The 23739-nt window shown below is 38.4% G+C and overlaps 1 protein-coding gene across 1 annotated transcript in view; it reads right to left on the reverse strand.

Annotated features, from left to right (window-relative positions):
* The window catches only part of ARSJ (arylsulfatase family member J), a 63437-nt gene extending 43935 nt beyond the window's left edge, over window positions 1–19502 (reverse strand). Inside the window, 1 exon segment of the mRNA XM_065878018.1 lies at window positions 19102–19502. Within this exon segment, the coding sequence (XP_065734090.1) occupies window positions 19102–19502 (401 nt within the window).
* Between the last annotated feature and the right edge of the window lie 4237 nt (window positions 19503–23739).

Raw genomic sequence — 23739 nt, forward strand, 5'->3', positions numbered from 1 at the left:
ACCTTAAAAGTCAGACAGAATTTCATCTACATGGCTTAAATACATCTTTTAATCTCATGATGTAATGGCAGTTGTAAAACTTTTATGCATAAATAACAATCGGTCAAGCACACAGACCTTCTAAGACCATCCTCTCTGGACAACATCCCCTAAGTTAGGAGTCAGTGATTACCATTCTATGTTCCATGCTAAGGTGCTCAAGAAAACAGCTTTGTATTGTGTGACATATACAAGTGCAGCAAATCTTTTTAAATTTTCATGTTGTTTTGGGAACCTTTTTAAAAGAAACTGTAAGCCAGCATACGGAAAATTATAAACATGGCCCAAGTCTGCCTGGAATCTAATTAGGGATGCCTTCCAGCTGTTGCCAATGCCTGGAGCCTCTATTTCATCTTACTCTCTCCTTCCAAACTACCATGGAAAAGAAAGTTGAACAGCAGTTCTACTGATGCAACTTGAACTGAATGAGGCGTCCCAGTAAAAAAGGAGATGAAAAATCAGCCACCTTACTTAGTGTTCCTGTACATAAAGCACTGCACTATGAAAATCCAGTCTAACTGGGGAGAGTTACAGAAGCAAAATTAGTGCTAAATAAAAAATTATATGCTTAACCAGTAGCCAAGAACAGTGTTATCAAGGTTATGATTAAAGACAGAATTCAGTCTCATGTTTCCCCATGTGTAGAGAGGTTAAGGAATCCATTAATTATTTTCCTATTGGTACTACATTCCCCAAACCAGACACCTATGATAATTAAATAAGGTCTGTAAACCATTAGCTTTGATAAATGTCAGGTCTCTGCATCACAGATTTGCTATTTTTTCTCTCAATATATTAACCTGAATATTTTGTCTTTAGCTCTTTTATATATATATATATATATATATATATATATATATATATATATATATATATATACTAATGTATATATAACAGGGCTTAAGGCATAGCATATTTGGAAAACACTGATCTGGATCTTTAAGGATAAATAAGATTTCAAACAGGCTAAGAAGAGGGCAACTGTGGCACGATTTTACCTCTCTCTTTTGTTTAATCACTTACTTTCCGCTAAATTCCCCTCTATTTTCTGCTATGCCTTCACCCACCTCTTCAAGTGTTTGTCTGTATCTTGAAAATATGCTCTCTTTGAACCTGCTACTTTTAAAATTACCACACTATTTCTCTCCTGCTTTTCTTTCAAGGCCAAAGCCCTCACACAGGTTATACACACTCTTTTTATTTTTATACTTCCCTTACCCTTTTAATAACTTCTGCAGAATCAAAACTATTTGAGTTTTGGGAGGGGGATAAAATGATGACTTTCTTCTTAAAATAGTGACATTAAAGCACTATAAAAATTGTAATAATAACTAGAACTGTCTGAAAAGAATATTTCTTTGCAGGCGAATGTTGTTAAATTAGGTAATATGCCTCAAATTGCTGCAGACATATTTTTGAATGGCTCACCCAGAACATATACCTCATAAACCAATAGCATACTGTGGGGTTGGGGTGATGGAGAAATGATTTCTGTTTACCCTCAGTGCAGTGTTCCGTCCCATTAACAGCTTTACTTCTAAATATGCATGACATTTCCTTTAAAAAAAATCTTCTGTTTAATGTTTCAAATGCACAGACCAGTCCTGACCTAGTGAATTAATTCCCTAATATTGAATCATTCTGGCCAAACATGAGTCAGAGTAATAAAGTTCCCCAAGACACTTAGCTGTTAGAACATCAGGGACATATGTGAACCTGTGAACAATTTCACAGTCTCAAGGGAGACAGAATATTTAACTTTTATGAAAGGCCAGAGTAAGAGAGAAACAGCATTTCATTTGTTTCATATCTTTTTTTAAAAATTGAAGTATAGTTGATGTACAATATTATATATGTTACAGATGTACAATATAGTGATTCACAATTTTTATGTTTCATGTTTTATCTTTTATGAATTTCAACATTTATTAGAGGAGCCTCAGTTTGCTATCTTTTTTTATTTATATAGGTACAACGATCAGGTATAGCATTTAAACACAAATTTTACAGACACTCGCTAATGTTTCACTTTCTATTTCTTTTTAGACCATTTGGCAACTACAATCAACATAGGATTAACTGTTTCATCAGAATGTTGTATATGGTTGCATAGTACCAAACAGTATTTTGTTTCTGAAAAATGGAGGACAAATATGAAGCCAAATAGCATGGCTTAAAGTCTGAATATTCTCCACTATGAATTTTGATTAATGCCTATTTTGGTTAATGTTACTACGATCTACCAATCACCCGAATAGAACTTTTCTGAAAACCGTCTAGTTTCTCCTCTACTTCAAGCTATGTTCATTCAGGTATTAAGTAATGTCCATTCTATCACTAACTGTCTCTTAAATTTTTGTTCTCTTTTCCTCTCTTACTATTTGACTTATCAACTTCTCATTTCTCATCTGAACAACTGATTCTCCTGCTGTAGAATTAGAGAAATAATAATGAGTCATTTGAAGTATAGTAGGCATTTTATAAAGTCTACAAAGGAGAACAAATTCTAAATGTTAGTTCCCAATAACTGTTCTACAACATGTTAACTACAACTTAGTTATTGAATAGCAATTTCCTCCTACTCTTTTCTCCCTACTGGGATATTGAAATGGTATTTGATGACAAGAGAAAACCTTGAAAGTCTGACACCAGAAAAGCCTTTTCCGCTGTATAGGCATCGTGGTTTCATTATTATTTTCCACGTACCTCCATGTCCCCTCCTTTGGGTGTTAAAGTCTTGCATGCCCCCTCCACTGTAGTATTACAATACCTCAAGATTATTACTGAATTGTCTCATCTTTAAAAGCTATTAGCGATTCTTTAAAAGCATCAAAACGAACATCATAATTTGTAAAAAAAAAAAAAATATGCTGTAATCAAAGCATTTTCTTTAAGAAATGTGTTTAAGAGATTGGTGGCTTTTTGTTGCTGCTCCTTCTGTGTCATTATTTTTATACACTGATGCCTGTATTCTATATTCTTGAGAGAGATTATTGAAAAGGTACTCATTTGTAGCATTCAGTCAGTAATTCATCTTCCTTGACATGTTGGAAAATTACTCCCAGAGTAGATTAAATAGGCCTGAGTATCTCAAACAATGACCCAGGAGCCCTGGAGACTGGGCAGAGGGGCCCTGAGTCTACGTTAGAAGGAAGGGGTTGAGGGTGGGAACCCCTGCCAGCAGCTCTGCTTTATATGTTTTGTATACTGGGCTATTCCATCAAAGAAATTCACTTGAATAAAAAGTTCCACAGTTAAAAAAAAAAAAATGGAGTTTGTAAATCACAGAACAAGTTTTAAGTCCAACAAGGAAATAAACAAATTTACCTATGGCAGGCAAACATGTGTGAACTGGCCAGCTCCTTGAGGTCAAAAATAAGTAATGGAGAAAGAGACAGCAGTGTGGTTCCTGTGTAGACAGCCAGGGATGTGATACTAAAATCTTGCTTCAGAGACCAGGGGAAGGCCTTCAGCACTTGGGAAGTGAAGTAACACTTATGTGACAATAGAATGTGGCTTGACTACAGTTTCACACAAAGATTTAAAACTAAGAGACTTACAGGAGGGATCTGAAATTGCGAAAGATTCTTTTAGATTCAGCATTCTTTAAGAAATAAATCATTGAAAAATATCTTTTGCATCAGTAAGAGATTTTTTGCAGTGCTTGTCCTTAAAATCCAAGAAAAGGAAAATGTGGGTTTGCTGTTACATCAGACAAGGTTGGACCTTTTGATCTCAATAAGAGGGTAACTAAGGTGAATGAACGGAAACAAACATTCCTCTCAATAAACCTTTTCTCAGGGTCTGCACAGCTGTTGACTGACTCTTTGGTCCAGAAAACAACAGCAGTAATACAACTTATTCAGGGCGGTTCATAAGCTATTTAGGAAGTGCTTTACTAACTTGAAGAACAAAAAGAAGAGATCACCAAAGGGGGACTTTTTAAAAAAAATGCCTGTTTTTCTAAAAATAAAAGCAGATATTCTATTTTTAGTCATTTTAAACTGAGAAACAAAATGGGTGTACCTTAAATTAAAAACAATGTAATATAAGAAGTAAAGCATTAATATCATAACTCTAAAATTACAGGTGCAGGGCCAACCACAAAGCACTGTCCAGACTCTTTGGCACTGACATTAATCCAAGAGAAAGGAAGATATGTGTAGGTGTGTGCATGTTTGTTTGCAGACACTTGGTATTTGATCTGTCTGAAGGAGCAGCATTTTCAGCATGATGGAAATAGAAATGTTGAGTTCATACTTTGGCTCTTCTCGTTGGTTTCTTTTTTCATCAACCATCTAAGAAACTCTGGATGTGCAGAGTTTGTGCCTGTAAATCCAATCTGGTAAAGTGATGGGAATGGTGAATTCACCCAGTCAATGCCATCCTGGGACAGCCTTGGGGCCCATGGACAGCCATCCTTGCCCTAAAAAGCCTCTTCTTCCACATTTACCTATGCTGCTTTGTCTTTGTTTTTAAATATTAGTAAGTGGCTGAGCCAGAACCAAATGCTCAAATGCAGATCTTCTGACCCCCATCTACTACTCTTTCCCCAAACTATACTGTGAAATGAAATATATATATATTATATATATAATGAAAAAAAATATTACTGCAATCCTTCAAACCTCAGGGAGTCAGGCAAAGGAGAATGGAGAAGCAAAGGCTATTTTTCATTGATGGGCTTTGAAGCGTACCATGTAATTGTCAAAGAAGTTCCTATAATTTGTGATCAGTAGTAACTTTACCTGTTTGAGTGAGCACTTTTATTTTATTTTTTTGGTTTGTTTTTGTTTTTTTTGCTAATAGCAGAATGAATGACCTTGAAGTTGTACTTGATTCCTCTTTTTCTTTCCAACCATCCAACCCATTTGTAGTCCATCCAAAAATTCTGTCTGCTCTACCTGTGGAATGTACTAAGAATTGACCCCTCTCCATCACTGCTCTCCACACCCCATCACTTCTCACACAGGTTAGTGCGATGGTCTCTTTACTAGGTCTTCCTGCTGCAAAGCTTACCTCCAGGATCTATCCTCAATAATCTGCCAAAGCAATTCTGTTAACACCAAAGTTGGGTCATGTCACCCCTCCGCTCCAAGCCTTCCAATGGCTCCCATTTCACTCAGAGTGGAAGTCAAGATTCCCTGCCTTGGCTTTCATTGCACTACAGGATCTGGCTCCCTTAACCGCCTTGACCTCACCTCCTCCTACTCTCCCCTACCCCCTCTCTGATCTAGCCTAGATGGACTGGCCTCTTGATGGTACTTGAGCACACCAGGGGTGCCCCTGTCACAGGGCCTGTGTGGTTACTGTCTGCCTGGAGCAGCAACATACGAGACCCCCTCCTTCACCTCCTTTCTTAGTGAAGCCTTCCCTGACCTCCATAATATTGCTCTCTTCACCCTTAACCCTTAACCTCTTAATTCCCATCCTGTTTCCTGCTATGTTTTCCTTCTCAGGGCATATTGCCCTCTAGCACACTATATATTTTATTTATTTGTGTCTCCTTGCACTAGAATAAATCCCACGAGAACAGGGATTTTTGGAGGTTGTGTCAACTGATATGTTTCCCAGTGCCTAGAACAGTTTCTGGCAGAGTAGGTGCTCAGTATTGAATGAATGAATGAATAATGAATGAATTTCAAGGAAACAAAAACAAGAAGCCCAATTAAATCAAGGGTCATTACCTCATGAACCATCAAATGGTAATGGGAAGCTTCATGAAGGCTTACACTGAGTTTGACAAATTAGTCAATGCCTAGTTTTCTTCCCTATAGAACATCTAAGGATATGCATTTAACTTTGGGAATCTCCTTTACAAGAATGAGAAATAGTAACATTTACCTACCTCACAGATTTGTGGTGAGGATTAAGTGACAATATAAACATTTGCCTCAACAAAACTCTAAATTACTTATGTTTTTTGTTTTGTTATTTTGACATCTGAGATCATTCAGAACCGTATCAGAAACCAGACCTGAAAAGTTCTATTGTTGGAACCAAATCACTAAATTATTCTAGCAATTCTCAGACTACTGATCCAAATGGCCCAATTTTCTTTTAAAGGCAAACAATTACAATGAATTCCTCAGCTAATTCAGACTACGTACAACACTACAGAAAATTAGGATATACATGGATTGATCAGGAGACTGATGCAAATTAGATCAAATCCATAGTTTAATTTAAACAAGACCCTGAAATAAACGTCCACTTTCTTCAAGTTGTCATTGTAGTAGAAAGGTTCTAAAAGAAAAGAGTAGTGTGCCAAAATGTCTATCTCCTAGCATCTTTAATTTTAGGATTTAGTCCTTAGAAATTCAGTTGCTTTTTGCTCTTGAGTCAACTGCTTTGCCCAAAATAGGAATCTTTTTATCGTTCATTCTATGGGAGAGCAGAAACACATTAATAGAGAAGGTGTCTCTTCAAAAGTTAGACCTTTGAGACCTGAAACAAGCTTTCAATTGTAGAACACAGGAGGAAAAACACAACTGCACTTGAAGCTTGGATAGTACTTAATTAAATAGTCATATGCATAGAGTAGGTGTTAAATAAATGGTGAAAAAAAGAGAGATAAAGATGGTAATAAATAGTCTTGGAACATTAAAGGCTAAAAGTGTATTGCAGGGCTTCCCTGGTGGCGCAGTGGTTGAGAGTCCGCCTGCCGATGCAGGGGACATGGGTTCGTGCCCCGGTCCGGGAGGATCCCACATGCCGACGAGCGGCTGGGCCCGTGAGCCATGGCCACTGAGCCTGAGCGTCCGGAGCCTGTGCTCCACGACGGGGGAGGCCACAACAGTGAGAGGCCCAGTACCGCAAAAAAACAAACAAAAAAAAAACAACAACAACAACAAAAAAAGTGTATTGCAGTGTTAATCAGTGTGGTTTCTGACGAGCAACTTCACTATCACCAAGCAGCTTGTTAGTGATCTGGCATCTCAGGCCTCACCCTAGACCTTCTGAAACAAATTTCTGGGGAAGAGCCCAGAGGAATAAATGCTCTAACAAATTCTCCAGGTGGTTGATAATTTTATTAATAATTTAAGTATTCTTACAAATTCTAATAGGTAAACTAATAACATTATCCTTAATTTATATGTGAAACAAATGAAGAGCAAGAACAGATTCCAGTTTTCCCAAACTGAATGGGAAAGCCAGTTTGAAATGAGTTTCTGGTTCTTAGAATAACTATATTTAGGTTTTTGTTGTTTCACTTAAATAAGATATTCATTTATTTCTACTCTAAAGATAAGCTATGCAGCTATACCTAACCCCTCCTGTCAACCATCTGAATAATGTAGCAGAAAATCATAATTTTGGGGGTTGGAATTCTAGTCTCATTACTTACTATGGGATTTTGGCCAAGACACTTTACTTCTGTGAGCTTGATTTCTTCTTATGTAAAATGTGGATATTAATAATTATCCCCAAGTTATGAGGCTTAGAGAATATATTGAGAGAGAGATATATAATACATATATAAATAGATTTGAGAAAATATATTAGAGAATAGTATACATATACAAAATATATTCCTTAAATGTCACATAAATGGTACATCTCCACTCCCAATATTTTATCTTCAACTAAATGCTTTAGCTAGAAAATGTACAATTAAATTAATTTTATAGCATTACAAAGACAACCAAACAAGGATCAAAGAAAAAACTGATTTCAAGTATTTGAGCTTATATTTTTAAATGTGTTAAAAAATCTAAACTAAATTAAACTTTAATTTGACGAGTATGGATTATTCAGTTTACATACATTTATTATACATTTATTATGGCCTTATCTATGCAAGAACCTGATGTGTTCAAAGGATATAACACTGTCTTTAACCTCATGATGTTCAATCTCAAAGATAATTTTTAAGTCTAATAAAACAATTAAAAAATTCTTGAGCTCTTCAGATTCAAGAATATGGCACAATCTTTTTATAAATTTGTAATAAATTACAGATTTATTAAAAATCTTAAAATTAATGATCATTTATGGTATACATTTGTAGTATAATATACTATATTATAATATAGTATATGTTTAGTATATTATAATATAGTATAATATATGTTTAGTATACATTATGGCATACATAATACAATATAGCATCATATCATACTATCAAAATTATACTATAGATTGATAATTATAGTATAGACTAATATAGTATAAATTAATAATCAGAGCGGAGCTCGCAAGTACAGATAATTCATGAATTTTTGCTAGATAGGAGAGCAGAGAAATTGGGTCAATTAACTTTTTTGCTTTGCTTTTGTTTGTAGACAGAATGAACTTAAATTCATTTACATGCTGATGGAAATGATTTTGTAGAGACATAAAAATTAATAACGAAGGAGAGAAACGGTAAAACTGTAGGACTCAGGTGCGTGAGGAGGGGAGAAGGAGCTCTGGGAGGCACGTGTCTTTGACGGGTTCGAGCACTTCAATGCCCTACTGGAGGAAGGAAGGCAGAGACATGGCTGTCGATGCCCGTAGGTCAGGAAATGTTACACTGGTGATAGGAAAGAGATAATTCACTATTGCTTCTTTCCTCTCAGTGGAATTGTGAAGAAAAGTAATGAGCTGATGAGGGGATATTGGCAATCTGAGGAGATGAGAAATCTTGAAATAGTAGTTCTGAAGAATTGGACATATACTAGAGGAAGGTTAGAGGATCACTGGGGCATTTACGCGTGCCTATTTCGGATTTGTGGTCGTGAATTTAATTTAATCGAGTATTGGTTGCCACTCAGGTTCCTGCTACTGTGTCCACCTACTGGTTGGACCTTCTCAGACTCTGAACGTTGCCAAACCATGCTTATCCAGCTTGTATGGACACTGTGCATGGAATAACCCAGTACTCTCACAGGGTCCTGTTAGTTTCCCCAGCCTTTTTCTCATCCAGATCTGGTTCCCTTACCCTCTCCAGCAAGCTGGAGAACGACCAAGTATTGAGAAAGCGTATCAATGTATCTCCTCAGCAAGGGTACAATGACCTAGCAATTATTATCTGGCTTTTCTCCTGCCAGGTGTAGGTGGTTAGTAGACTGGTGTTGGTGATATGATGGATACATGATACTGATTCTGTCTGGTGAGTGAAGAGTCCCATTTATTGCTTTAAAATGATCAATAATGTTCTTTGTTGGAAAAAATCATGTGCAACATGCCTTTGAATTCTAAGAATTCTATCACTTTTTTGGCTGCCACATCTTGTTATACCCAAGAAAATGTGTATAAAGGTGTAAAATGATCAGGGAAGTATTGGAGGGGAGATGAGGGACATAGAGGGTCTGCAAGGATGCAATGGTGTTTTCCCAGAGGAGGATGAAGAACATTCTAGCAAAGGGAATTCTGCTTAGAAGGGAACAGGGGGGTTAAGGGGCATAGCCCTTGTGGGAAAGTATAAGTACCCTGGCAGTGATAATCCACAGAGGGTATAAATGGAAAAGTGTTGGGAGATTGTACCCGAATCTTGTCAGAGGGCAGATTTTGAAGGTCCTTATATGGAATGCTTAGGAACTGGGCTTTAGTCTACAGGTAATGGCAGTTTCTAAAAGATTTTAAAGCAGGGAGTGGCATGATTTTGACTGTGTTGCAGAGATTTCACTCAGGTCTTAGGGTGGAGTGTGGATTCAAATGCTGCAGGCAATATAATCATCTAGGAAGTTAATGAAATAGTGATCATAAAGTACGTGAAATTTCAATCACCATGAAGCCTAGAACAATGTCTTATTTTAAAACTCTATTGCACACCTACTGAGTGGTAGTCCCTGGGGTGAGCTAGCATTCAAAGCTGAATAAGATGTAGTAATGATATTCAAGAAAACGTTTGAAAATGATTGTTGATTGAAGGAATTTGAAGTAATTAATCACTGGCCTTTCCATTACCCAATTTTTAATTCTTCTCATTTAGTATGGTACTCTTAATGTCACTGTTTAAACATACATCTACTTTTGCTTGTCACAGCCTTAGCAGGCTTCCAGCAGATTCGGCCAAGCATGACGACAGCAGCATGCCAAGTGTGACAACCAGCAACAACACACACAATCTCCAAGTGTAGAAACTTAAAAAATATACCCCTAATCACCTTCCTGGACATTTCAGAACAAAAATATACGAGAAATCCTGGTGGGTAAAATATATTAAAATTGAAACATGGAATTTAACTTTTTGTGCTTACAGATTGAAACTGGAAAAGAGATATGAGTATACCCACAACTTTTATAAAGAACAAGTAGTCAGTTCTTTTAAAGTTAGTATGTGATTAAACATTATGGAGCTGTAGCTCTAAATGTAGAAGAATGTTTACTTAAAAACTATGTAATACTTAAACGTTTTCAAACTATTTTCATGTATGTTATCTCAAGTGCTATAACCTTTGAGATTATCATTATTCCTATCCTACAGATGAAAACATGGAGTCTCCGAAAGATTAAATTACTCATTTAAGGGTCACAGAAATTTGCTGAATCAGTACTCTAGTTCGGATTTCCTCACTGCATATTTTATGTCTTTTCTGCTCTGTCACATTGCCTGCCAGACGGAAATATTTAAATGATTGTTTATTCATTTTTTCATTCATTCATTCGTTCCTTACAGGTATTCTTTGTGCCTATTAGTACAAAGCACTAGATTGGCTGCTGCATGATTTATGGAGGTAATAAATCAGTCTTGGTACTCAGGGGGCCAGCGTGTGAACCAGGTGGAAAATCATGCCTAATATGACAGTAATAGAAATAATTATGTAAGGTCATCATTGGAATAAGTATTTCTGGCTAAGGAATCATGGAAACCTGTATAAGGAAGATGGTATTTTAGCTGAGTCTTAATGACTTAATGAGTGGCTGGCATTTGGGCCAAGTGAGATAGGGTGTGAATTCCAAGGAGTGGAAACGGTATGTGCAGAAGGAGGGAGAAAGTCAAGTATAAGCCGTGCTCGAGAAACAGTGAATCATTCTTTTCTCTGGAGTAGAGAGTTTGAAGACAGAGAAAGATAAGGCTAAAAATTTTTTTGAAGACAGGACTAAGGTGCTTACAAATTTCATGGCAGATGGAATGGGGTGATGAAAACAACAAGGGTTTTGTTGAAGCCACACGAGTTTAGGTTCCAATATAGGTTCTGCTGCTTAGAAGCTGTATGACCACCCACAACTTGTATAATTTCTCTAAAACATTCATATATCATCCATAAAATGAGGACATTTGTTAAATATGTGATACATATTTTTTGAAATAATAAAAATATTTTACCTTCAGGGTGGATGTGAAGATCAAATATCAGGATGTTTGAAAAGCAACTAGTACAAGAAGGCCCTCAGTTAAAATCACTTTCTTTCCCCATTCTGTGGTAGTCAGTGGGAACTAGGAATTCCCTAGTTTGCCGAGGGTGGTGATGTAGTGATAGTCATGTTTGAGTAAAGCCAATGTGTTGGGTGAATTAGAAGACAGAGGGAATAAGGGAAAAGACACAAAAAGTGTTTTTTGCAATACAGCACACAGGGAGATGAATGTCTCAATGAAGTTACACTCCTGGGAATATTTAATATCTGGAATGAGAAAAGAACATTGCAACACACTCTAATTATATCAAAGTAAAGTACGGAAAAAGATTACATAAAAACTAATTCCATAATATTGCTATAGGAAAAAGTCCAAATGAAACTAAACTTTGAAATAAAAGACGTTTTCATGCTGAGCTCCTATTAGAAGCAGGGGCTCCAAGCCTTTTTGGTCCTGCCTTCTTTGATCTCTGGGAGAGGCCATACGGATGAAACAAAATGATATGAACCCTCGGCACCTGGATATATTTCCACCTTTCAGGACAGCTATTCAGGAAACTCACCAGAATTACCTGAATAGGGATTCACTTCAAAGGGTGTCTTTTTAAAAAGACTCATTTAAAAGTAGGGGCTTTGATCATAAGGGTGTGCCAATAGCTTACTTGACCATGATTCTACTGTCAGAAAAATCCATATGTTCAAATAGGAAAAGGCAGCTATTTGTTGAATGGTGCTGTCTTTTGAGCCACTCTCTTTGAAATGGATATGTAAGGTTTTAAAGCCATCCTCTCCATTTGCTCTTACATTCATTTTCTAAAGCCAAAGTGAGGCTTGGGAAAAACTCCTGTTTCTTCCAAACTTCTAACCATAAACATTTTTCTAAATATTTATGTATTAACTAAATATTTATGAATGTAATAAGTGAACTCTTAGTAACTGATCTTTATTGTGTACTCTTAAGTGGTAGAACACTACTTAAAACTAGGTCTTGGATAACAGAAGTGGATGGAAGCATGCATGACCCTTGATGTTTATGATCTAAGTGGGGGTGGGGGGGTAATATTTCTGAATGTACCACATGCCTATGAATTGGAATGATCAAACCCTACTCCCCTTTGCTTTCTTGAATCTTTCTCCTGTGAAAGTGACTGAAAGAATTCAACTACTTTTTCAGGGTTTTCAACACTAGGGTAATTGTTAATTGATAATTTCATATCTAAAAAGAATACTTTATAAACTACTGGGAGACACATTCCTTTGCTTCTACAGCCCACTGCAGTCCATAGAGGAGGTCTACATAGACCTTGTCTTCCTGGACCAAACCCCCAGACTTCCTAACTATGTGCCTGACTGTACACAGTGTGGCTGCAGTGGTTGGCTATGGACAGGCAGGAGGCCCAGCTCAATCAATCTCTAGAAAGAAGCTATAATTAAAACTTGACACTTAACATTTCCCAAGAGATCATCTGGAAAAAATCCCACCATACTTTTCAGGACTTTTTATTTGAATCTTCATCCTAACTCCAATCTTTCCAATGTATCTGCTTTCATTCATATTCTAATCTCTATATATCTCTGTACATTCTCTGCTCTAATTAAATCCTTCTCCCCTTCTAACTCCCTAACTCCTTCCAAGGAGCCTTCTGTTACTGAAAGTCTGTAATTAGCAAAATCCTCTATGATCTCATTTCTTTCCTGGACATTTCTTCCACCTTCTTGCTCTAGCTGATTGCTGGCTATCCTCTCAACTCAGGGCTGGTCTTCTACCCATACCCCAATTATCGAAGAGTCTGAAGCAGGGACTGGGTATATTCTTAGTTCCTCACTGGCACTTCTACACGGTTTGGCTCCTGTTTCTTTTTTTTTTTTTTTTTTTTTGCATTATGCGGGCCTCTCACTGTTGTGGCCTCTCCCGTTGCAGAGCACAGGCTCCGGACGCACAGGCTCAGCGGCCATGGCTCACGGGCCCAGCCGCTCCGCGCCATGTGGTATCTTCCCGGACTGGGGCACGAACCCCTGTCCCCTGCATCGGCAGGCGGACTCTCAATCACTGCGACACCAGGGAAGCCCTCCTGTTTCTTTTTAAAGGTGCAACTTTTTTGAAAAGTCAGGCAACAGATTAGAGACTCACAATCTTTCCTGTTAGAGGCCTTTATCCAATTCCAGGCCCTGCCCTCCCACCGCTCAGTCATAGATGATTCCAGCAACTGGCTCACTCTGTGCTCTTTAATACAATTTCTCCCATTATTCTTAATGGTCTAAATATCCACCCAAGTGATCCATCCAACTTCCTGCCCTTCCAATACCTTGCCTTCCTCACTTCCAAAGATGTTTTCCTCCATCTCACTTTAGCACCATTCCCCTATCATTTCTAAAACTGCACTACTTATGAAAGTTTGATTCCAAGCATGCATTTCTCCAACTACCATTATCTATCTTTTCAGCTTTCCAAGTATACTGTGGTATCCTCACTTCAACCCTAGTCAGACAGTCAATCCATTGACCCTGGCGCTTTTTTAGAGAACATAAACCCCTTATAGTTTTTCCCTTTTTCTTGCCAAGTTTAGAGTCCACAATCCCACTCTATTCATTTGGCAAAGGTCCAAATCTAGTTAAATCCACCTCTTCAACAGCGCTTCTTCTGAACACAAGTACCTGAACATGGAGCAAGAAAAACAAGCGATGACTGGTCTCTGTTTAAATTTATGACCACGAATCTCAGATGGGCTCTCATTGCTGCCCAATATTTTCACAGTACTGCCCTACTTAATTCACTTTCTCCCTTTCCTAGAATATTTTCTATCTCTGTCTTTAAACCTTAAGATCCTCATTCTCATCTAATGACCTCATTTGTTATTTCACTTAGAAAGTAGAATAATTCAGAAGAGAACTACCTCATATTCTCCAAAACCAAATCTTTCAATCTCTTTGAATCTGTACATCCATACCCTCCCTTCTTTCATATTAAAGTGAGTGAACTGGTAAAGAATAGCTAAAGCATTTTGGAAGAAGAACAAGTAAAAGGACCTACATTCCAGATATCAATATTTATTATAGAGCTATAGTAGTTAAGAGAATGTAGGATTGGCACAAGAATAGACAAAGAGACTAATGGTGCAGAATAGAGTCCAGAAACAGACCCAAACATGTACATTTATCTGATTTATGAAAAAGATGACACTGTAGTGAGGTAGAGAAAGTATGACATTGTTAATAAATAGTGTGGATCAAATGGATTTACATATGGAAAAAATATGGTTGAATCCTAACTTATACCATATTAGAAATTAATTCCAGATGAATTATAGATGTAAATAGAAAAATAAAGCTATAAAACTTAAAAAAAGACCATTGTCATGATCATGATTTAGTCAAAGATATCTCAAATAGGACATAAAGAAAAAGATTATAAATAAGCCTACAATAAAGTTAAAACCCTCTGTTCATCCAAAAACTTAATTAAGAGAGCGACGAAGCAAGCCGCAGAATGGGAGAAGTCATTTGCAATACAAATATCTGACAAAGGAATAGAATATAAAAATAACTGCCACAAATCAATAAGGAAAAGCCAGCATCTGATGGAAAAAACAGGCAAAAAAATTGAATAGATACAAGGAGATATCCAAACAGTCCACAAAAATATGAAAAGATGCTCAATTTCTTTAGTAACCAAGGAAACACAAATCAAACCATTATGGTATACCAGTGCATAACAACCAGAATGACTAAAATGAAAAAGACGATGCCAAATGTCAGCAATGATGTGAAGCAAATAGCACTTTCCATACATTGCTAATGAGAGTGTATAGTGGTGGAACCACTTTGGGTAACTGCTGGACAGTATCTACAAAAACTGAACATACATATCCCGATAATCCAGTAATCCCACTTTTTGATAGATACCCAAGAGAAACGTACACCTGTATTCACCAAAAAACATTTGCAAATATGTTTACGGCAGCACTATTAATAATGGTCCAACACTGGAAACAACCCATGTCTTTCAACAGAATGGATGAATAAATTACAGTGTATTTATATAAAAGAACACTATTCAGTAATTGGAATAAATGAATTATATCTACAGGCAACAACATGGATAAATTTTACAAACATAGTGTTAAGAGAAAGAAGCCAGACATGAAAAAATACCTTCTCTACAATTCCATTTATATGAAGTTTGAAAACAGGCAAAATTAATCTAAGGTGTTAGAAATTGGGAGTGTGATTACCCTTGGCAAGGGGCAAGGGTTGTTTGTAAAAAGAAATTAATTTATCAAATATTCTATTACAAATACACATTATTTGAGTTACCTTTGCATTTGTTAAAAATGATCATCATGGTATTTCAAGTGGGAAAAATGAATAACAAAATAGTAAAAACACAAAATTATTGCCCAAGATATGAATTCAGCTCAGACTGCCAACTCTAAAGTCTGCATAAAACACATCTAAATTTTGCAAAACTCATAATTCTCTTTCTGAGGCCTTCACTATATTCTCTTTTAAGAAGAAATGATGTCATGTCTACATGTCTTTATTTGAAAAACTATTTTTAAAAAAAGGTGAAAAAATTACTTTGAAATAAACCAAATGTAGGCAGCTGCTTTCTCAATCAACCTTTATATTACCAGTCTAACTTTGAACACCTACACTGTTGTTTCTCAAAGTCCAGTGTACAGAACTTCTGCATCACTACCTCTCTTGGAATCTACTGCCACAACTATTTAAAACGGGGTAACAATAGTTACTACCTCATAGAATGGTTATAAAGATTAAATGAGATAAAAATGCATTATCTTGGAACACAGTAACTGCTCAGTAGATGCTAGCATTTAATACTAACACTCAATTTATATTAGTACCATTATTAGAATAACCTGACACGTTTGTTAAATTACTATTAATTTCTGAGCTCACCCCCAGACCACTGAAGCTGAGTCATTGGTTGGGCCTGGAAATCTGCACTTTAGCTACTACCATTTGGCTAATTCTTTCTGTGCAAATTTGAGAATCACTGTCCAGAGATTAGGGCTTACTTATTTGTTCCTCACAGTTCCAATAAAGGGATCTGCACACAATGAATGCTTATTGACAGGCTGGCTTATGTTCAATATTGCCAGACTGATATGACATAAATTATTAAAGAATCTGGAATTTATTAAGATTTGTGCAGTATAAGGGAATAGATTTTTACATTTTGACTCCAGCAAAATATAAAGGGAGGATTGTTTTGTTAATAGTATCAAAAGTAGCTCCAGCTTCAATCACTTAAAACTCTTTCTTTATAAATGTGAAGATATTTGAATTCTATCATATTCCACATAACCTATTCTTTCCCTTAATATAACTCAGTCCATTTACATTTTTATTGCTTTTTTTAACTTTAGAGGATCCAGAAATCATAGATATGTACTCATGGAGAGGACAAATGACCACATTCTCTGGGCTTGCATTATGAATATTAGACCCAGAACTAGGCTTCTATAACCACTTTCTTTCTTACATCTGTGTTCATTTAAGGAAGGTTCCAGCAATTTGTCTAAAAGGAGAACTGAAAGTGCAAATGTCTTCAACTGTTTAATTCAAACAGAAATTTAAGTCAAATCACAGTAGTTATTTGAAACTTTTGTCTATAAGACAGTTACACAACTTATTACACTGAACAGAAAATTTTAATAAGGAGAATAAATCTTCTTATGAGATGTTTGCATTGAAAAGACAGGAGAGTCAACCTTTGACAGCAAAGAAAACGGAGGATTTATTTCCACCCTCATGTCTGCTTCATAAATATTAAAGGATAAAACCTAGATATTTTATCAGTGCAAGATAATGTTTAGGAACTAAAGAAGAACTTCTTTAGTGAAAAGTCTTAAACAAATGTTCTATTGTGAAAGATAAATTCATACAATTTAGTTATATGCTCTTCAATTACTCTTGGTTATCTGAATAAATCTAAATTCTATAAATTTAGTTTAAGAGGTTCAGGGAGCCTTTATGACTCATTTATTTCATAAACCAAATATAAGAGTGTTTGGATTAGACATGAAGAACTTGACCCACAGGCCATCAAATGGACTTGTTATTTTCCAGCCAACAATCTTCTCCTTTATAAATACCAAATGCCCTTGACTTTCTGATGCCACAGTTAACCTTTAAAATGACTCTGAAGTACAGTGAGTCTTCTTTACTCTCCCACTAAAGAGAGGACAGGACTGTTGTTTTTTCTTTTCTGGCAGTGATGCTAACTTGTGACAGTTTGCTAAGCAGTAGAAATCGTATATTAAGCAAAAGTCTCTGCAAGACAGAGATTACTACAAAATAGTTTTTATTTTTCCAATGGATACTGGCTACTCTTATAGGATCCAATTCCAAGAACAACTTCACTGAAGCAAGGGTCCCCTGGAACTGAAATCACAAGACTCATACACTGAAACCACTAAGGCTTTTCTTCCACCTCTGTCCAGTGGCAGCTGGACCTCTGCGTCTCCTAGTTTATCTCAGTTCCACAGGCTGAATTTGGATATGCAAATCAGTTATAGTAACCTACATTCTGACAGGATAGAGTAAAAATATGAAAACGAGTGAACACCCTAAGTAGAATATTTAGCTGTTTAGCAAAGCAATGATAATACTAAAAACACTTACTTAAGCATCCTAATAATCTGCTTTTTCTTAGAGTTAATCAGAAAATTCTCAGATGTGTGAGGAGCAGCAGAAAACTTCAGAGGAAGTTTAACTCATGCTGAGCATTTACAACTGTTATCTTCTCCTATTTTGAGAACCACCCTGGTAATTACCCATTGCCTTCCTTAGTGATCCTGTAAGAGAAAATTACTTATCAAAGACCCAAATAGAGTCACATGTACACTGGTCAGATTTTACACTGCTTTCCATACGTTTCTTTGGCCCCTCTTCTCTCTGTGATTACCTGTGGCTTTGATTATTCAGTCCCAGATTTAAGAATAAACCAAGAGGGACTTCCCTGGTGGCACAGTGGTTAAGAATCCGCCTGCCAACGCAGGGGACACAGGTTTGAGCCCTGGCCCGGGAAGATCCACATGCCGCGGAGCAACTAAGCCCGTGCGCCACAACTACTGAACCTGCGCTCTAGAGCCTGCAAGCCACAACTACTGAAGCCCATGTGCCACAACTAATGAAGCTCACATGCTTAGAGCCCATGCTCTGCAACAAGAGAAGCCACCCCAATGAGAAGCCCGCGCACTGCAACCAAGAGTAGCCCCTGCTCACTGCAACTAGAGAAAGCCCATGCACAGCAACAAAGACCCAACGCAGCCAAAAATAAATAAATTTATAAAAAAAAAAAAAAGAAGAAGAAACCAAGAGTCCAGAAAAAATTTGGTCTGTTTTTCTTATCAATGATGGTGACTGTGAATTCTATTGTGACACCTGAAACAAAATCTGAACATGCTCAAAAGCCAAAATAGATTTAGAAAAGGAGAACACTTCTGGAGACCTCTGGTTGGTAAGTGGGAGTTTACAAGTTCTGATCTCATTTTAAAACTCTGAAGGCCCTTCACAGCAGGCTCTGAGAGTAAGAAAAATGAGACTAAACTAGTGATGAGACTTTCAAGATCATCAACAGGACATCCATTTTAATTCCCACCACAACTAAATGCATTTGATCCATTCATTCATTCACTCATTCATACATTTAGTTCCCCATATCTTCTGCAACTCCAGTAAGTTAGGAGCTGGATCATAATCAAGTGTTTAATATATCTCCGAGGAATAAATATATGAAGCAGTAACACTTACTTTCCAGTAATAAACTGACTCCTGGACGGTGTGCAAATAGGCTGGACATAGTAGTTCTCCAGTTTAACTCCTTCGGCAGCAAGCTTGTCAAGAGTGGGAGTCTTTATCTCCGATCCGTGGTAACCCACATCTCTAAATCCCTGATCATCCGCTAGGATGAAAATGAGATGGGGCTGGGAGATGGTAGTTATGCTGGGCTCTGGTCTCTCTCCAGTTTGAGGTCGCATAGCCCCTTCCTCTTCCTCCTCCAAGCCCTGGCCCCAGGACAGGTAACCGTAGGTGAGGAGGCTGAGGACCCAGAAGCCTGCCAGCACCCCCATGGCTAGCATCTTTCGGGGCCAGACCCAGGCTTGCGGAGGAAGTGGCGGCGGCGGAGGTCCCGCGCAGTCCCTGGGGGCCATTCACTCTGGTCCCGGCTGAAACTCCAAGGCAGAACAACGCACCGCGCGCCGCCGCTGGCGCACACATGCACGCAGGAGGGGTAGAACCAACAGGCGGTGGAGGTGGAGGGGTCTCCACCTGGAAAGAAGTCCGTGCTCCTCTCAGCTGTCAACACGTCCAACAACTTTAATCTTCTACACGTGGTGGCTTAGGGGATGGGACGTGTCGAAGACCAAGGAGTTGCTTTTCTCCATCAGATCGCACTTTTTCCTCCTCCTCCTCGCTCCCCAAAGTAGCTTCCACACAAAAAGTTAATGCCTCCACCCAAAAGTTCTCAAGAGAAAAAAAAAATCAAGTAAGGAATTGATAATCACCTTGGGCAGGAACTTTTCGTAGCCATAACTTTTCGCCCTCGAGGTGGAGGAGTGAGGTTCTCCCGGGGGCGCGCGCACCGTTGGTTGCGGGGTCGACCGTAGGTCCGGCAGTCCGGTCACCTGGAAAGTACTGGGAAGTGGAACCGCCGAAAAAGAGCTCTTACCCATGCAGATAACAAGCAGCATGCAGTGAACCGGCCTCCGGATCACTCTCTCCACTTTTCCACAGCTATTTTTCTCGGTCTTCTCCGAGGCGTTTGCCAATCTCCCCGACACTCACCAGGCGGCGAAATGACAAAAACAGCCCGCTTTACTGATCTCCCTCCACCGCTGACCACCTCTTCTCCGCAGGAACTTCGAGCAGCGGTTCCTTCTCTCCGCTGCTGGAGCGCACGGGGACCGAAGTGGGTCCCTGACCCCGTGCACGCTCCACGCCAAGCCCACTTGGTCTCCGCGGGGTTGGTGGCCCGGCGGAGGCGCCGCAAGCTGCGTGCGTTTTGTCAGAGAACTTACTTAGTTTTGGCACTCGGAGTTCTTTGCTGCCTCCACCCTTTTTTCTCTCCAGTGAATCACAGAACTGTACTCTCTGCTTTAGCTCCCCCAGGAAGAGGGGGAGGGGTAAAGCCGGTTTAGAGGTTCGATCTTTTTCCTTTTCGGGAGGAGGAGGGAGGAGGGAGGGGAGGTTTTTCCGGAGAGAGAGCTGCCCGCTGCTTGAAACCTGCTGGATCCAGGGGGATCCGCCTGGGCTACCGCTTCTCTGGGTCTCGAGGACTGCCCTCCATCCTCCGGAGAGGGGGAAAACGGCGGCGGGAACGGGGAAGGGTGAAGTGGGCGCTTCTCCTCACGGGTCTGCAAATCAAGAGGCCGCTCTCCCATTCCGAATGCTGTGCATGCAAACTTTTTCTAGCTTCTGGAGGGAGTGAGAGAGGAAGAGCAGGAGAAACAACAAATTGCGTAGATAACACTCCTTCCTTGCTCTTCTGGTTTTCCTTTTCTAGTCTCTCTCCTCCCCCCAATTTTTCCTACTTCTTTTATTCCCGCCTCCTTTTTTTTTTTTTTTTAAACAGTCCCGACTACAAGTTAAGTTGAATTCCCTTTCCCTATTGCTGGCCTTTACAGCCTGACTTCCTCATTAGCGTCTCTCTACACGAAGATACTGAAATCGCCTCCTCCTTACATTTCCACAAACTGACCCTTAGCGTGTCTCAGCCAAGAACATGGGGAGGAAGAGGAGTTACACATCTCGCCCTCAGGAACCACGAGGCCGGTCTGCACTCCTGCAGTACAGAAACCACCATTTCCCATCTAGAAATTCGGGGAACTTTGTCCCCCCCCCCCGCGTTTTTTTATAACTATGTGGAGTAAAGCAAAAGCTTGTCCTGATTATGAAGATATGCCTACTTTTATTAGAGTCCTGTTTTTAAATCCCTGCTCAAAGACAGGAATGGGATTTATAGTATCTGTAGGGGGAGGCAATTAATGCCAAGAGCCACTGAGACATGCTTTCTCCCCTCCCCAAATTCATTCAGTAGTTATTTATTGAGCACCTACTATATGCTGGCACATAAAATGTCAGATTCTCCCAATTGCCTAGGTATAAATCTAAGTTTCATTTAGCCATTTACTTATTTTTATTTATCTACTTATTTTATTGAAGTATAGTTGATTTACAATGTTATATTCTGTCCTGTTGCTAAAGTTCCTGTTAAGTTTCTAAGCAAAACATTAGTCAAATGGAAATTTAACACCGTTGAAACTTGTAGTGTGCACTATGCAGTTATTTTTGCTAACATGTGTAGCCTTCTACTAGTCTGTTCTCTTCCCTGAGGCCATTCTGGTTAGTCCGTGGAGAGATGGGCAGTTTTAGAAGACCTGCTTGGAAATGTGATCTTGGCAATTCTGTGAGTTAAATCACCAAATGTGTAATGAGTGAACTGAGTATTGGGAGATTGAAAGCACTGTGAGGTAATGCTCCTAGCTCTGTGGGTCTAGCCAGGTGCTTGAGTAGAAAAGATGAAAATAAACATTCAGATCAATCCAGCTACTTTTAGTTGGGGAGGGTCAATGACATAATACAAGAAGTGTCCGTGTTGCTATACAAGAAAGAGGGCCATTTTCAGTTTAGATTTCAAGCAAGAGTAAAAAGATAAACGTTAACATTTACCAAATACTTAACATGTGCTAACCATAACACTCTATGTACTGATAAACACACACACACACACACACACACACACACACATATCTGTAAGTATTTATACAGTGTTTTATACACTGTGCCTCCTTTCCTTCTCCACCAACCTTATAAGATATCCACCCATTCAACAAATATTTGAGGAGCTGGGCCAGCGCTGGAAGCTGGAAATATAATCGTGAACTACGTCAGGTATAGCCTCTGCTCTAGTGGAACTTACATTGTGGTAGGGAAGAAATATACTGATAAACTAATCATTCCTAAACTCTAATACCTACTATTCTGTGGTATTCTGTATAAGTATCCAGATAAGTATTCAAAAGAGAAGGAACAAAATTCCAAGACATTTTAAAACAAAGTAAGCTGACTTAGTGTGGTTAGTGGGTAAGGTGGTACAAGGAAGTAACCTTAAAATTGAGGGAGATGTTATATTGTTTATTATCCTCTTTTGCAGGAAATTTAGACTTAGAAATCTGTCTGACTATAAAACCCATATTTTTCAAAAGCTGTTCTTCCCACAAGTGGCTTTAAGATGTTTTCCAGCCATACAGCACAGAAAGAACACAGCTGCCAGAGTCAGAGAATTCTAATCCCCACACAAGGCATGCAGACTATCCACACACAGGATGGAAAGGCAGAACTCAGCCCTAAAAAAGCCATTTCTGGAGTAACACTAAAGGAGACTAAGAACTACTTACAGTTAGTAATAAGAGCCAAGAAACAAGAATGGTCATGCCATGGTAGACCAAAGGAGATGTGACTCAAAGGGGAAAATCCATCAGCTGAGTGCCCCACCCACGGTAGGATATAGATAAGGATTATTTCCACATACATAAGACTTGAGAATGAAATCAGAGGCTGTTGAATGGCCTATGCTTTATTGTACCTATATTGATATTTTAAATACATAAACTTTGCATTTCTAATTATAGGATTGGTTTCATGCACTCTAAGCAATAGTTTTAACATCCTCATGAAATCCCAAGTTAAAGACCCTTAATAACTTATGGTTCTTTCCTGAGCTGGCATCTTGGTGTTCAGGCATCAGGTTCCCTTGTGGAATCACATCTTAGGTTTATTTTGGCTTGGATGTGGTCACATTGCAAATACACTACTCTAGTTATGGAATGATTATATAAAAATTAAAGATACTATTTGATTCAGTTAAAAAGATGAGAAAAGCAGAATTGCTTAGAGGTGAAATTGGTGTGAACCAATTATTCAGGTAAAGCTTAATCAGGAGATGGGATTGAAGCTATGCCTTAAAGTATGATGGAAATTTGGAAAGGAGGAGAAGTTAAAGGAAGGACATTTCAGATAAAAGGAAAGAGAATACCAACTGGCCAAGACCCAGTTGGACTGGGAGAGTTTGGAAAATCATGTTAGAATGTTCAAGTGACACCAGATATTGAAGGACTTTGAAAAGCTATGAAGGGATGGAGCTTGATTCTGAGGGCATTAGGAGTGATGAGGTCCTTTAAACAGGACATAATATGATAAACTATTCTACTAAATCTTATTTAGGTTATTTCTGGGATTTGTAGAGATAGAAGCTACAAATGAATTGCTTCAGTCCATAAAAGTTTGAAGAGTTGTAGTTTTACCCTGAGAATACTAAGTCTATTGAAGTTTTTTGTTTTAGAGCAAGACGTGATGAAAAATATAAGAAATCACAGAACATTTTTAGGG

Source organism: Phocoena phocoena, chromosome 5, assembly GCF_963924675.1.
Source record: "Phocoena phocoena chromosome 5, mPhoPho1.1, whole genome shotgun sequence".
Classification (NCBI taxonomy): Eukaryota; Metazoa; Chordata; class Mammalia; order Artiodactyla; family Phocoenidae; genus Phocoena; species Phocoena phocoena.